This window comes from Erinaceus europaeus, chromosome 2 (genome assembly GCF_950295315.1).
Source record: "Erinaceus europaeus chromosome 2, mEriEur2.1, whole genome shotgun sequence".
Classification (NCBI taxonomy): Eukaryota; Metazoa; Chordata; class Mammalia; order Eulipotyphla; family Erinaceidae; genus Erinaceus; species Erinaceus europaeus.
Genome location: NC_080163.1, coordinates 64,538,330 through 64,553,836, shown reverse-complemented (window position 1 = coordinate 64,553,836; position 15,507 = coordinate 64,538,330). Strand labels below are relative to the sequence as shown.

General features: G+C 37.0%; 1 protein-coding gene across 3 annotated transcripts in view; it reads right to left on the bottom strand.

The window, feature by feature from the left end:
* The window catches only part of LOC103107907 (disintegrin and metalloproteinase domain-containing protein 2-like), a 152,928-nt gene continuing 137,421 nt past the window's right edge, over positions 1–15,507 (bottom strand). Inside the window, exons 17-21 of one of the 3 annotated variants that reach the window (XM_060182179.1) lie at positions 12,203–12,280; positions 11,189–11,321; positions 2,164–2,323; positions 540–613; positions 1–86 (exon numbers count right to left, since the gene is read on the bottom strand). In XM_060182179.1, coding sequence (XP_060038162.1) covers positions 580–613; positions 2,164–2,323; positions 11,189–11,321; positions 12,203–12,280 — 405 coding nt within the window. In that variant the 3' untranslated portion in view covers positions 1–86; positions 540–579. Of the gene's footprint in view, positions 258–539; positions 614–2,163; positions 2,324–11,188; positions 11,322–12,202; positions 12,281–15,507 lie in introns of all 3 variants that reach the window. The other 2 variants (XM_060182170.1, XM_060182162.1) reach the window with 2 other exon arrangements.

Below are 15,507 nucleotides of genomic sequence, written 5' to 3'. Positions count from 1 at the left end.
TATATAAAAATGAATTTTTAATTCCAGGCATTAAGGCAATGCGTGTGTTGTTCTTCTATTTCATTTTCCTGCCCATTAAATGTTACCTAAAAAAAAAAAATTAACACGGGAAAATCAAGAGCAAAGCCAATCAAGTCAAAGAAAGGATGGCTAATTTTAAATACACCTTCATTGTACCATTATCATGAAGAGGGTCCTATTATGCACATTTCCAGTAATCAGCATTTTAATATGCAAATGCTTAAGTCAGTAACCATCTTGAAATTTAGAAAGATAACAGTGACAAAAAATTAATTGGAAATTGAAATGTCTAAGATAAAATTGCAATAACAAAAATACTCCATTTAGTTTTTTTATCCAACTGAATAATTAGTATTACTCAATATGTACTTAAATTATTTGTATTTATCAAGCCCATTAAATTTTCTTTGTTCTCTTTCTCTCCCTTTCAACCTTAAACTACTTCACATTCATGTGTCAATAACATGTGTCATTAATCTCATCAATAAAGTAAAAGTAATTAGATATTTTATACTCACTATGGTTGGATGTGATTGAGGTAGTCTCCATTTTTTCAGGCTAATGTTTGGACTCACTTTCACTTTCAAGTTGCCTATATATTTCAACATAAATATAGTCACTAAAATAGCATTATTTTCAAGATTGCATTATACAACTCTGTACTATCTATCAGTATTGAAGCAGTTCTGACTTTTAAGATGAAATCTGCTTGTTGTCACTATTGAAGAATTATGTTACCATGTTTTTAATGTTAGGTAAGACTAACAGGACAATTTCCACAGTATATGTAGACCTGAAAATAAATTCAGATCATTTTCATTATCAGTTTTAAGCATTTTGTCATTCATTTTTCTATTCTGTTTATTTTAATTTTACCTTTTACCCCCAAAGATATTTGATGGTAAGTTTAACAGTTGCTATCAAGTCATAAGAAAATCATTCTTAGTATTAACTGAATTATGCTATCTTATTTGACACATGTTATTTTAGCAATTTTAGACTTACTTTCAAAATATCTCCATAAATTATCTGCCTCTTTATTTCATATTGTCTTACTGTTTTTTTATTAAAGAATAATATTAAGTAAAATTAGGGACATACTATGTAAGCTCCAAGGTAGAAATGACATTTTTTGTTTTTGCCTCCAGGGTTCTCACTGGGGTCAGTGCCTACATCCTGCATCCACAACTCCTGTGGCTACCTTTTTTTTTTTGACAGGAAAGAGAGAAATTGAGAGAGGAAGAGGGGAAGATAGGGTGAGAGACACATGGAGACCTGCTTTACCGCTTGTAAAGCGACTACCCTGCAGGTGGAGAACCAGGGGCTCAAACCTGGATCCTTATTCTTTGTACTATGTGCATTTAACACAGTGTGCCACTGATAGGCCCCAGAAATGACTTTATAAAGTCATTTATGACAACTTCCTTGAAAAGAAGTCAATATTAATATTAATTTAAACTGTGGAATGAATCATGTTTCAGTTTTTTTAATTAATGTTTGAGATAAAAATTTGTGTTGTTTTTCTCTAAAAGTTAGCCATGACTATTATCTAATACTTATTTTGATGTGGTGTAGGGGCCTCACACATGCATGCTTTTTCTATTCCTAGTCAGACTTTGTCTTCCTTTTTATGAAAGGAAGAGAACAACAGAGATAGAGAGCCAGCTACAGCACAGCTCCAGAGCTTCTCCTAGTGCTATAACACTTCCATGAGGTACTAGGGCTTATATCTGGGAACACAAATGGAAAGGCATATGCCTTACCAGGGGAGATATCAATTCACTCAAATATTAATTTTTTTCTATTCTACATCAGACTGCCTGCCTAGCTCTCTATTTAAATGACTGAAAATCTAACACCTTCTTGGATTTCCATGCTACATTTTAACAAAATAGCAGAAGAAAAAGCCATAGAAGGCAATAGAAAAGTATTAACTAAAAATAAGTCTATTTACCCAAGTTCTACTTGTATAAGATCAGAATATTTAATGTTGAAAAAAATATGATTTATGTATTGAATTCCCAAATAGGAACAAAATTAAAGGTAAATTACTACTACTAGTTTCATCACTATGCTGTTATTATTTACATTTACTTGGTATGGTAACAATATTTTAAAGTAACATGTCTTAAAGTCATATACTCATCGCTTGAATATTCCTCAGTTTTCCTTTTTTTCCTTTGGTAATATACTCTCGCCAAATTAGCAATCAGTAAACATAGAATAATAAAAAATGGAATGAGTAAGAAAAATGGCCATCTGGTAGGTTTGGAATGGTAAATATTTTCAATGAAGCTTTTACCTAGGAGGAAAAAAAGTTATTTGAAAGCACTTGCCAGGAATATGGCAAATATTCCTGTATTTTCTTACGCATCTTAAAACAAAAACTTAAAACTATTTTTTTTTTTTTGCCTCTAAACTTATCGCTGGGGCTTGTTGCCTGCACTATGAATCCACTGCTCTTGGATGCCATTTTTCCCATTTTATTGCCTTTGCTGTTGTAATATATTTTTTAATTTTTTTATTGATTTTGAATAGAGACAGAGAGAAATTGTGAGCGGAGGGGATATAGTGCAGAAGAGAGACAGACACCTGCAGACCAGCTTCACCACTTGTGAAGCTTTCCCCCTGCAGGTGGGGCCAGGGTTTTGAACCCAGATCCTTGTGCACTGTAATGTGTGCGCTTAACCAGGTGCGCCACCGCCTGGCCCCCGTTGCTGTAATATTTTAATCAACATATTTTCATGTGGAGAAGCTGACAGTCTAAATATTCAAAGGCCTTTTGCAGCTCTTATACAAATAGACCTATTCTTTTTACTCCACCTGAATGCTGACTATATGGCCCAAGCAAAAATTACTGAAGTCATGGGCCCCTTGGAACTTCTTTGCTTCCTAGACTTCCTAACTTCTTTCCACACACAAAGACCCTTAGATTCATTTGCTCTGTTCTTACCTTTGGGTCGCTGTTTATTAAACAATTTGCCCTGCTTTATACATTAGTGCCTTTCATCTACCAAGCTGTGGATGCTACATTATACCATACTGACTTCCCTGGGCAGATGACCTCACCAGTGTGTCCTGGAACCTCACATCTCCAGAACCCCACCCTAGTAGGGAAAGATAGAAATAGGTGTGGGGTGAGGGGTTGGTGTATGGATTGACCTGCCAATGTCCATGTTCAACAAAGAAGCAATTACAGAAATCAGACCTTCTACCTTCTGCATCTGAAAGAGAATTTTTTTTGTCCATACTCCAGATAAAGAATGGGGAAGATACCAACGGAGGGAATGGGACATAGAAGTCTAGTGGTGGGAACTCTATGGAATTGTACCCTTGTTATCTTAGAATCTTGTTAATCATTATTAAATCACTAATAAAAGTTAAAAGTTAAAATACATTTCAACGTGAAAAAAAATCCCTGTCTCAAGATATGTCTATATCTATTGCTATAAAACATGTTGTTATGTAATATTTTGTTAAGGATCTCAACTGGATTTCATATCAGGGTTATGTTTTACTCATAAAATCTTTTCTACTATTGGTCTTGCTTTAAAAAATATTTCTCAGTTTTTTGGGGCAGGAGTTGGTGTACCTAGTTGAGCGCCTGTGTTATAAAGTGCGAGGACCCAGATTCGAGGCCCTGGTCCCCACCTGCAGGGGGAAAGCTTTGCAAGTGGTAAAGTAGTGTTGCAGGTATCTCTCTCTATCCCTCTCTAATCCCTTCTGCCCTCTCAATTTCTGGCTGTCATTATCTGATAAATAAAGATAATAAAAATTCTCAGTTGCAAAATATGTAAAACCATAAACCTGATGTATTCTATTGTATATTTTATTGGCAAAGATTTATTTACTTATTTACTTTTAAGAATCCACTGCCACTCCAGGCAGCCATTTTTTCCCCAGTCTTTTTCCATTCTATTTTATTTTACACGATAAACTCTCATTAGGAGGAAGAGAAAGACAGACACCTGCAGACCTGCTTCACTACTATTGAAGTGTGAGGAGGAGGATCTAAGACCAGGGTCCTTGTGCACGGTGATATGTGTGCTTAACACGGTGTGCCACTTACCAGCTCCCTACTGGCAGAGATTTTTAAAAAATCATAAACATTCCATTTTTTATTATTCTATGTGTACTGTTTGCTAATTTGGCAAGAGTATATTACCAAAAAAAAAAAAAGGAAAAATGAGGAAAAATGAACCAGGACAAGAGTCCAGCTCAAAGTACTTCCAAGTTTGAAGCACAAAATAATGAGGTCAACATCCAAACACTAGTTACGGAAATAATCACAGGAGTGAGTAAAGAGTTTGAAAGAATTGTCATCAGAAATGCAGAAACAACAAGTGAGACCCAGGAAGAAAACAATAATTATCTCAATAAATGTCAATGGCCTGAATTCACCTAATAAAAGGCACAGAGTAGGAAGATCGATTAGAAAACACAACCTAACAATATGCTGTCCACAGAAAACCCACCTAACTCCACAAGAAAAACACAAACTCAAAGTGAAAGGATGGAAAATTATCATACAAGCTAATGGCCCACAAAAAAGGGCAGGAACAGCTATTCTCATATCTGACACAATAGACTTTAAAATAAATAAAATTTAAAAAGATAGGGATGGACACAACTTAATGCTCAGAGGATCATTCAATCAAGAAGACTTAACAATTAACATCTATGCACCCAATGAGAAGCCATCTAAATATATCAGACATCTACTGAGAGAACTACAGCAATATATTAACAACAACACAGTCACAGTAGGGAACTTCAACACCCCACTCTCTCAACTTGACAGGTCATCCAGGCAGAAAATCAATAAAGACATGAGGGAGCTAAATGAGGAGATGATAAACTAGAACTATTGGACATTTTCAGAGTCATACATCCCAAGAAACTGGAATACACATTCTACTCAAGTCCACATGCATCATTCTCAAGGAAAGACCATATGTTAGGCCACAAAGACAGCACCAGCAAATTCAAGAGCATTGAAATCATCCCAAGCATCTTCTCAGACCACAGTGGAATTAACCTAACACTTAACAATCAACAAAATATTAGTAAGAGTCCCAAAATGTGGAAGCTCAGCAGTACACTCCTTAAAAACTACTGGGTCAAAGAGGAAATAAAGGAACAAATCAAAATGTTTCGAGAGTTCAATGAAAATGAAGACATAAGCTATCAAAATATTTGGGACACAGCTAAGGCAGTACTGACAGGGAAGTTCATAGTCATACAAGCACACATTAGGAAACAAGAAAAAACACAAATAAACAGCTTGATTGCACAGCTTAAAGACCAAGAAAAAGAAGAAGAAAGGAAGCCTAAAGCAACAAGAAGGACAGAAATCACTAAAGTTAGGGCAGAAATCAATAACATTGAAATTAAGAAAACCATACACAAGATCAATGAAAGTAATTGTTGGTTCTTCAAAGAAGTGAATAAAATCGACAAACCTTTAGCCAGACTCACAAAACAAAAAAGGGAGAAGATCCAAATAAATTGGATCATAAATGAAAAAGGAAATATCACAACAGACACCTCAGAGATTCAACACATTATGCGAGGCTTCTATGAACAACTATATGCCACCAAGCTAGAGAACCTGGAATGAATGGAATTATGTTAAGTCAGCTAAGTCAGAAAGATAAAGATTAGTATGGGATGTTCCCACTCATCAACAGAAGTTGAGAAAGAAGAACAGAAAGGGAGAGTAAAAGCAGGACCTGATTAAATCAAGAGCAGGGCACCAATGTAAAAACACTGTGGTGAAGGGGAGGGTGGCCATTGGGCTTCCCGGCATGGTTGGGGGTAGAGTGGGGTGGGGGAGTGAGGGGTGGGGGGTAAGGTAGGGGGATGGGGGTGGGAGGTGGAGGGGGTGGGGGTGGGATGGCATACAGCCTTTTGGTGGTGGGAATGGTGTTTATGTACAATCCTTAAAGTGTAAACATATAAACCACTGTTTAATTAATATGAGAGACGAAAAATTGATCATATGTCTAGAACTTCTTAAAACATAGACTGAGTCTTTTTAATACATAGGCTGTCTTTGATATGTTGTGTCTCCCAAAAGCCTAAACCAGGGAGAACAGATGCAACCGACAGCAGAGCTATATACAAGATGCTGGGAATTATACCCCAAACCTTAAAAAAGGGACTCTCCAAAGTTAACCCTATCACCAAATAATGTGACGATAACAATAACTATCCATTGTCTTCTTGAACCCTAAGACAACAGGAACCTCACATTTCCACTATAGAGCCTATGTTTTCCCCAGTCCTGAAACCTTAGGGTGGGGCCCATTTTTCTGCATGTTGCTCTCAATTCAAATCAAATAATATTGCATCCGCGGATAGCAACCTAATCAACGCAACAAGTGTCACCACAGCATGCTTCACTTCAGACTGTGTTCAGAGACTTCAGGTGTGGAATGACAACCCTTCAGCTTCATCACTCAGGTGAGACCTTTCCTTTCATAGTATTCTCTAATTCCATTCTAGGTGGTCCACTCCCCAATAAAGTCCCCAAACCTAGATATAGTCCAGGTCCCCTAAGACAGAGCATAGGTTCACATGTGCCCATAAATTAGGGGAAAATATATACCTGAAAGCAGAAGTACACTAGAGCATGCAGGGAATACCACCCAACACTTCATCTGCACTATTTCAGTCTTTAGGTCCATGATTGTTCAACAATTTGTTTGGCTTTGTATGTTAACTCTCTTTTCAGCCACCAGGTTCTGGATGCCAGCAAAATGCTGACAAGACTTCCCTGGACAGATGACGACCCCATCAATGTGTACTGGAGCTTCACTTCCTCAGAGCCCCACCCTACTAAGAAAAGAGAGAGGCAGGCTGGGAGTATGGATCGACCAGTCAAAGCCCATGTTCAGTGCAGAAGCAATTACAGAAGCCAGACCTTCCACCCTTTGCAACCCACAACGACCCTGGATCCATACTCCCAGAGAGATAGAGAATGGGAAGGCTATCAGGGGAGGGGGTGGGATATGGAGATCGGGTTATGGGAATTGTGAGGAACTGTACCCCCTTATTCTATGGTTTTGTTAATGTCTCCTTTCTTAAATAAAAAAAAAAGACATCTTCAATGGACGAATCCAATTACAAAGGAGACTAAGGCAAGCATAAACCTGTGGGACTACATCAAATTAAAAAGCTTCTGCACAGCAAAAGAAAGCACTATCCAAACCAAGAGACTTCTCACAGAATGGGAGAAGATCTTTACATGCCATACATCAGACAAGAAGAAAATAACCAGAATATATAAAGAGCTTGCCAAACTCAGCCATAAGAAAACAAATAACCCCATTCAAAAATGGGGAGAGGACATGGACAGAATATTCACCACAGAAGAGATCCAAAAGGCTGAGAAACACATGAAAAAATGCTCCAAGTCTCTTATTGTCAGAGAAATGCAAATAAAGACAACAATGAGATATCATTTCACTCCTGTGAGAATGTCAGACATCAGAAAAGGGAACAGCAGCAAATGCTGGAGAGGGTGTGGGGTCAAACCTCCTACACTGCTGGTAGGAATGTCAATTGGTCCAACCTCTGTGGAGAACAGTCTGGAGAACTCTCAGGCTAGAATGGACCTACCCTATGATCCTGCAATTCCTCTCCTGGGGATATATCCTAAAAAACCCAACACATCCATCCATAAAGATCTGTGTACACATACGTTCTTGGCAGCACAATTTGTAATAGCCAAAACCTGGAAGCAACCCAGGTATCCAATAACAGATGAGTGGCTGAGCAAGCTGTGGTATATATACACAATGGAATACTACTGAGCTCTTTCAGCTGATCTTGGGTGGACCTTGAAAAATTCATGTTAAGTGAAATAAGTCAGAAACAGAAGGATAAATATGGGATGATCTCACTCTCAGGCAGAAGTTGAAAAACAAGATCAGAAAAGAAAACAAAAGTAGAACCTGAACTGGAATTGGTAATTGCACCAAAGTAACAGACTCTGGGGTGGGTGGGTGGGGGGAGAATACAGGCCCAAAAAAGATGACAGAAGACCTAGTGGGGGTTGTATTGTTATACAGAAAACTGGGAAATGTTATGCATGTATAAACTATTGTATTTACTGTCGAATGTAGAACATTAATTTCCCAATAAAAAATTAGTTTGTTACAAGATTATAAGATTACACTGTATAGCTCCCCAAGACACCCTCCACCAAATTTCTGTAACCCCAGCCTCTCATCTATGGAAGATAACCAACATAAGTCTAACATGTCTTACAAGTATATTATTTGCTTCTGTTTTGTTTTGATTTTTCTTTTTTCTTTTGGATAGTTCATGTAGAGCAGATCTGTAAATTCCACGTATAAGTGAAAACATCTAGTAGTTGTCTTTCATGTCTTATGTCACTTAGCATTATCACTTCCAGTTCTATCCATTTCGTTGCAAAACTTTTGCACATTTTCTTGACCAATCATATCCCAAAACATTTGCACATTTTCTTGACCAATCATATCCCAAAACATTTGCACATTTTCTTGACCAATCATATCCCAAAACATTTGCACATTTTCTTGACCAATCATATCATGATTTTCATTCTAATTCTAGTAAAGAGTCATCTTTCTCCTCACTGGTGAAATGGCAAGTGTGCACATGAATAGAAGCAATCAATAGTAATGACATTTTTGATAAATTACTTCAAGCTCATTATTATTCTAAAAATGGAAATACTGTTATAGTGCATTAAAAATGCTACATGTTTTAACTGTCTGACTTTAGATATAATAATTCAAATAAACAGTAAGAATACTGTGAAGGTTAAGAATTAGCTCTTGTTTGAAATGTGAAAACCTGCATTAATAATCTGTAAATCTAAATTTTATATAAAAGGAATCTAGCCCTAAGCTATATGGTGTCATTGCTGACTTACTCTAACATAAATATAGGTTTGAATAACAATAATAAATTAAGAGGAAATACATTACATAATGCCCTTGATCTCTTTTTAAAAATATTTATTTCCTTTCATTACCCTTGTTGTTTTATTGTTGTAGTTATTGATGTCGGTGCTGTTGGATAAGACAGAGAGAAATGAAGAGAGGAGGACCAAGAAGGGGAGAGAAAGACACCTGTAGACCTACTTCACGGCCTGTGAAGCGACTCCCCTGTAGGTGGGGAGCTGGGTGTCTACTTACACTGGTCCTTGTGCTTTGCACCATGTGCTCTTAACCCGCTGCACTACCACCTGACTCCCCTCCCTTGATCTCTTATACCCTATTTATATTTGGTCAGAAGGAGTGACTGGATAAAACATGGAAGTACTATAGTTATGGTATTTATAATTTTGTTTAAAATTCGTTTCATTGGGGAAGGGTTTACAGTACATATTTTTAACATATGGGTACAATTTCTTTTCTTTCTTTTTAAAAAATATTTATTTATTCCCTTTTGTTGCCCTTTCTTTATTTCATTCATTCATTCATTCATTCATTCATTCATTCATTCATTCATTTTTTTTTCACCAGAGTACTGTTAAATTCTGGCTTATGGTTGTGCCAAAGATTGAATCTGATAACCATATGCTATCTACCCCCACCCAAAGGTACAATTTCTCATCTCCTCCAGCGTCCCCTATACTGACTGTAAGTTTTATTCTTCGCTTTATGTAAGCAATGTTTCTACTTGTGATCTATTTTTTTCCCTGTAGCTGTAAACATAACAGTATATCATGTAGTATGATTTAGAATCTGACCACCACTTTTTGTTTGCCCTCCAATGCTAAGAAGTCACAGTTATGGGTGAGAGAGATAGCATTATAGTTATGCAAACATACTCTAATGCTTGAGGCTCCAAGAACCTAGGTTCAGTCCTATGCCACCATAAACCAGAGCTGAGAAGTGCTCTTGTAAAAACAAACAAAAAACCCTAAGAAATTGCAATTGATATGTTCTTAAATCTCTATGTTACCTCACCATTCCTTAGCTGGATTTTATCTCTGCCTCTGCCATATGTTATCTGCTGATATTAAATTTCTTTTGTATAAAAATATAAAGTGGTGGGAGCAGGTGGCGCAAAACATAAGGATTCCGGTTGGAGCTCCCCACTCTTCACCTGCAGGGGAGTCGCTTCACAGGTGGTGAAGCAGGTCTGCAGGTGTCTATCTTTCCCCCTCTCTGTCTTCTCCTCTCTCCATTATTCTCTGTCCTATCCAACAATGACGACATCAATAACAACTACAATAAAACAACAAGGGCAACAAAAAGGAATAATAAATATTAAATAATTGAGAGTTGGGTGGGTTAAGTGTAGGTGGCACAAAGCACAAAGACTGCGTTTTGGAGCCGGGTGCTCCCAACCTGCAGGGGAGTGGCTTCACAGGCGGTGAAGCAGGTCTGCAGGTGTCGGTCTTTCTCTCCTCCTCTCTGTCTTCTCTTTCCTCTCTCCATTTCTCTCTGCCGTATCCAACAACGGCAATGACAATGAAACAAGGACAACAAAAGGGAATAAATAAATAAATATTATATATATATATATATATTTTCTCTCTGGATCCTTGCTGACATAATTTATATCGAATGAAGTAACTTTTTAAAAAGATATTTTATTTATTATTGGATAGAGGCAGAGAGAAATTGAGAGTGAGGAGGAGATAGGGAGAGAGACAAAGAGACAACTGCAGCACTGCTTTGTGATGCTTTTCCCCTGCAAGTGGGGATCAGGGGCTTGAACCTGTGTCCTTGTGCAAGGTAATGTGAGCACTTAACCAAGTGCACTAGCACCTGGTCCCACAAATGCACTAACTTTGTTAGATTATTGGAATTCGTGATTTAAGGAAAATGATATATATTTATGTTATCCAGGTCCTTGCGTAACACAATATCCTTCAGTATTGGTTGGAATTATTTTGTCAACACCATGACATGTTACCTGAAATAACACCATATCTGGACTTGCTGTTTATGTTACCTTTGTTATATAATGTTTTCTGCAATTAATCATAAATTAAACAGTATCACATTGTCAACGATCTGATGCTCAAATAGAAATCATTTAAGTATAAGAATGAGTTGTATAAGAATGAATTATGTGGTTTATTATTAAAATAGCATACTCATATTTAATAAATTTAAATCTTACATCAACTATACTTTAACTGGTTACTCATACTTACTAGTGGGTGTGACTTTATCAGGTAAATGATTGCCACTGTCAATACTCCCACCAGGTGAAGCAATGTCCTTGTCTTTACATTCTGGTGGTAAATATTCTGGATAACAGTGACAGTGAGCTAACTCATTACATACCTGAAAACAGAACAGGTATTGCCTTAGAGCACAAATAACTATAATTATTTGAGCTCAAGGAAAAAAAATTTAACTCATGAATCTAAAGGCTAGAATATTGCAGGTGAAGATTTGGAGGGTATCTGTTTTTTAGATAGTTAGTAGTCCTATTTCAATTATATTCCAAAGGGCCCATGACTATACTACTTTCCCCAAGCCTGACATCTGATATGCAGGTGGATGCCATTTTTTTTCTGGGAAGGTGATTTCATGGCTGGAAAAAGGACCAGAAAGGTGGATCAGGGAAGAGAGTAGCTCCCAAATATGGGAAAGCTGTATAGATAGTTTACTGTAAATCTCATCGATTTGATATGATCTGGGCCCATATTCAGCTTGGGAGCATATGTGACCTCTGTATCCCTGTAGATCTGAATTCATATTATGTGGTTATGAGTAGGAATGTTCCAAGCTGCCCCAATTTCAGGACCCATCTTCCTCAGGTGTAGCACAGAGTATATTGTCCAGCCTCCCTTCGGAGAATGAAACATTCTCTGCCGTTTTTGATCCATGTTGAGGGCAAGGTCTTATGGGTTCCCACAAAGGGTTCTATTGTGTTGTTCCTGATAGAGATGATGAGTAACAATGGAAAGAGTGATTTATTTGAGGTCTAGACCTATAATGTCTGTTTGGGAATCTCAGTAGTCCTTCACTAGGGCTCCAGCTTATGGGATGGCCTGATAGTGACTAAAGGGTCATTGCTAAAGAATTTTCAATTAAGGTTAAGTCCTATATTCTTGTATGATGTGTGTGTGTGTGTGTGTGTGTGTGTGTGTGTGTGTGTCTGTCTTTCCTAGGATCTTATTCAGTGATTTACAGTCTAGACTCATAGCACTAGTACTTACACCATTGGTGTTGCACTTGCTTTGATGACAGCTATAATCCAAAGATGAAGCATCCACACATTTCTGATTAACACAAATCTAAAGAGGAAATAAGTCAATAAGTCAAAGTAAGTTAACTGAAATACTATGTATATTTGACATTTAATTCAATTTAGTCTATATCATGCTGACTTGGGAGATGTTTGTTTAACAAGAAATTTTAATATACTGGTAATAAATTTTTTTTATTGTTTTCAGGATTGCATGGATGTGAATCTTCTGGTTAGAGTAACTAAAACTTGAGAGTAAGCATCTTTCCTGGTTATACTGGGGTAGGAGATTCACATGTGATACAAATAAATAAAAGATAAATGTTATGTTTATTACTACAATGAAACAATACTTGAATGAAAGTGTAAAATACAAGGGATTTATTTAAGGATTTTTTTTCCTTGCCATCAGCTGGGGCTTGATGCCTACATGATGAATTCACCACTCCTAATCATCAAGATGATGACCATCCCTCCCTTTCTGCCCCTATATTTTCTATTTTATAGGACAGAAAGAAATGGAGAGGGTAAGGTAAGGTAAGCAGGGTGAGAGAATGGGAGACACCCACAGCACTGTTTCACTGCTCATGAAAATTTCCCCCATGCAGGTGAAGAACCAGGGCTTGAACTCATATCCTTGCATGTGGTAGCTTATGAGCTTGAACTTGTATGAAACACACATACATATATATTTTGATAGAGCCAGAGGCTGGGGGGGGAAGAGAGAGAGAGAGAGAGAGAAAGAGAGAGAGAGAGAGAGAGAGAGAGAGAGAGAAAGAAGAGAAGAGAAGAGAAGAGAAGAGAAGAGAAGAGAAGAGAAGAGAAGAGAAGAGAAGAGGAGAGAGACCACAACAGCCAAGTTTCTCTTTTAATGCAGTGGGAGTCAGGCTTGAACCTGGGTTGTGTACATGACAGAGCAGCACACTATCCAAGTGAGCTATTTTAGTAGTCTCAGAAGACAGTATTTGTTGATATAGATGTCAAATGAACTTTGTTAAAAAGTAAATAAAAGACAATGTATCTTATTTAATAAAGACATTTAAATTGGTTCTACATTTGAAAGACAGTATGAAACTTCTGAGAATTATTAACGTTGGGAATCTCACAGAATGCCAGACATTAAAGCTAAAGGATAAAATGGCTGAACTAAAATAAAAGTAATAAATAATAATACAATACAGAAGGACTAAATATCGTACTAGTAGAGACCAAATATCTAATCAGTAAATCCAAAGATTAGGCAGAGAAAACTATCCACAAAATAGAAGCAAAAATGACAATAAGATAAGAAATTTATGGAGCAGATATATTCATAACATAGATGTTTAAGAAGAAGAAAGTGGGAGATATTTTGAGTAAATAATATCCAAGAAATTCATCAAACCAAGAGAAAAAGAATAATTGTTCTCAGTTATTGGCCTGACCATTGGATTTATTTTCATTAAGTCAAATAAAAATTTGTAGAAACCTGATTTTGTTAGGGTTAGTCATGACGATTGTGGCCATGTTTGAGAGTGGCCATCAAGCACAGGAATAATACCTTCTTCATGACTTTGCTGTTTATTGGCAACAAATATCCAGATTGAGTGATGAAGCACTGTCAGCTTTGAAATTTGCTATACCAACCAACCTCTGTATTGTCAGTTTTGTGACTGCAGGCCTGGTGTGTAAATATCTCATGTTTCTGCCAGAATTTATGAAAAGCCTGATAATTGTGTTTTGCTAATGCTTCCTTGGATATGTATGTATCCATTAGGTCATCTCAATTTTGTTCTACATTATCTACCACACACTGAAAATATTTCATTTAATTCTCCCTAAGGCACAAATATAAAGTCCAAATAAAATGGTTGTTCACCTATACGATCTTCTTCCTCTTGTCTCCTTTTCTTACTCCTTCTCTTTTTCTCCTTCCTTCCCTCTTTCCCTCCTTCTCTTTCCTCTCTCTCTCTCTCTCTCTCTCTCTCTCATCAGCTCTGGTGGCTATGGTGGTGCATGGACTTGAAACTGGAGCCTCAAACATGAAAGCCTTTTGTATAACCATTATGTTATCTCCCCTACTACAGGTTTTGCTCTAATTGTCATATACTCACAAAGCAGTAATAAGTGTCAGAAGAAGAAAATACTATTTCTCACCAAAGTGAACATGAAAATGTCACCACTTTTACTTGTATTTAATTTTTTTAAGTCCTTATTTATTTATCTTGATAGAGACAGCCAGAAATTGAGAGGTAGGGGGATACAGAGAGGGAGAGAAACAATGAGACACCTGCAGACTTGCTTCACCACTTGTGAAGCTTTCCCTCTACAGGTTGGGGACCAGGGGCTTGAACCTGGGTCCTTTCATATTATAACATGTACACTCAACCAGGTGTGCCACTACCTGGCCCCTACTTATATTTTTGATAGAAGCATCAAATCAAATTCAAATTTGCAAACTCAAGATGCATAGTGCATGCTCAGTGTAGGGTTAAAGTCAGATTTATTCCTTGTGTGTACTGTAAATATCCGAATTAACTGTGTTTATACTGTCTTGATGGCATCATAATGATTGAATAAGTACTGGTTCTTACATATAACATACTTTAGCACGTAGTGGTGCACTTGGTAAAGGATACAAAAATTCCTTGCATAAAGACCTAGGCTCAAGATGCTGATATGCACGTATGGAAGTTAGTTTTATGAGAAGTGAAACAGTTTGAAAAGAATATCTTATTTATCTATCTTATCTATCTACCTATAATCTATTTATTTATCTGTATATCATATATATAGCTATATATTCATCTATCAATTAGAAAGAGAGAGAAAAACAGAGAGATAGAAACAGAAAAAAAAAGATAAATCAGAAAGGGGTGAGGGAGAGATTCCTGGGATAAAAAAGCTGTACTCAGGAATGGTTGGTACCAAACTGGGAGTTCGGAAGCTGATGTGCACTACTTCTGGGTCTGAGTTAAGCAATTTGTTAAAGGAAAGAAAGAAAGGGAGAAAGAGAGAAAGAAAGAAAGAAAAAGAAAATCATCTAAGCTATATGTGAGTACAGATATATGTGGCTTGTGGGCATAAAAGGAGTGAGGGAAAGATTCTCAGGATAAAAAAGCAGTGCCCAGGGACCACAGGCAGCAACTTGGGACATTTGCAGCTTAGACTTGCCATATCTGGGTCCAAGTATGAGGGACAAAAAACAGTTAGAAGGAAAAAAAAAATACCTAAAAACTCAACAATTTACAACTATGACATCTTAAGATTCTTTCTTTTCTTTAATATCACTCTTTT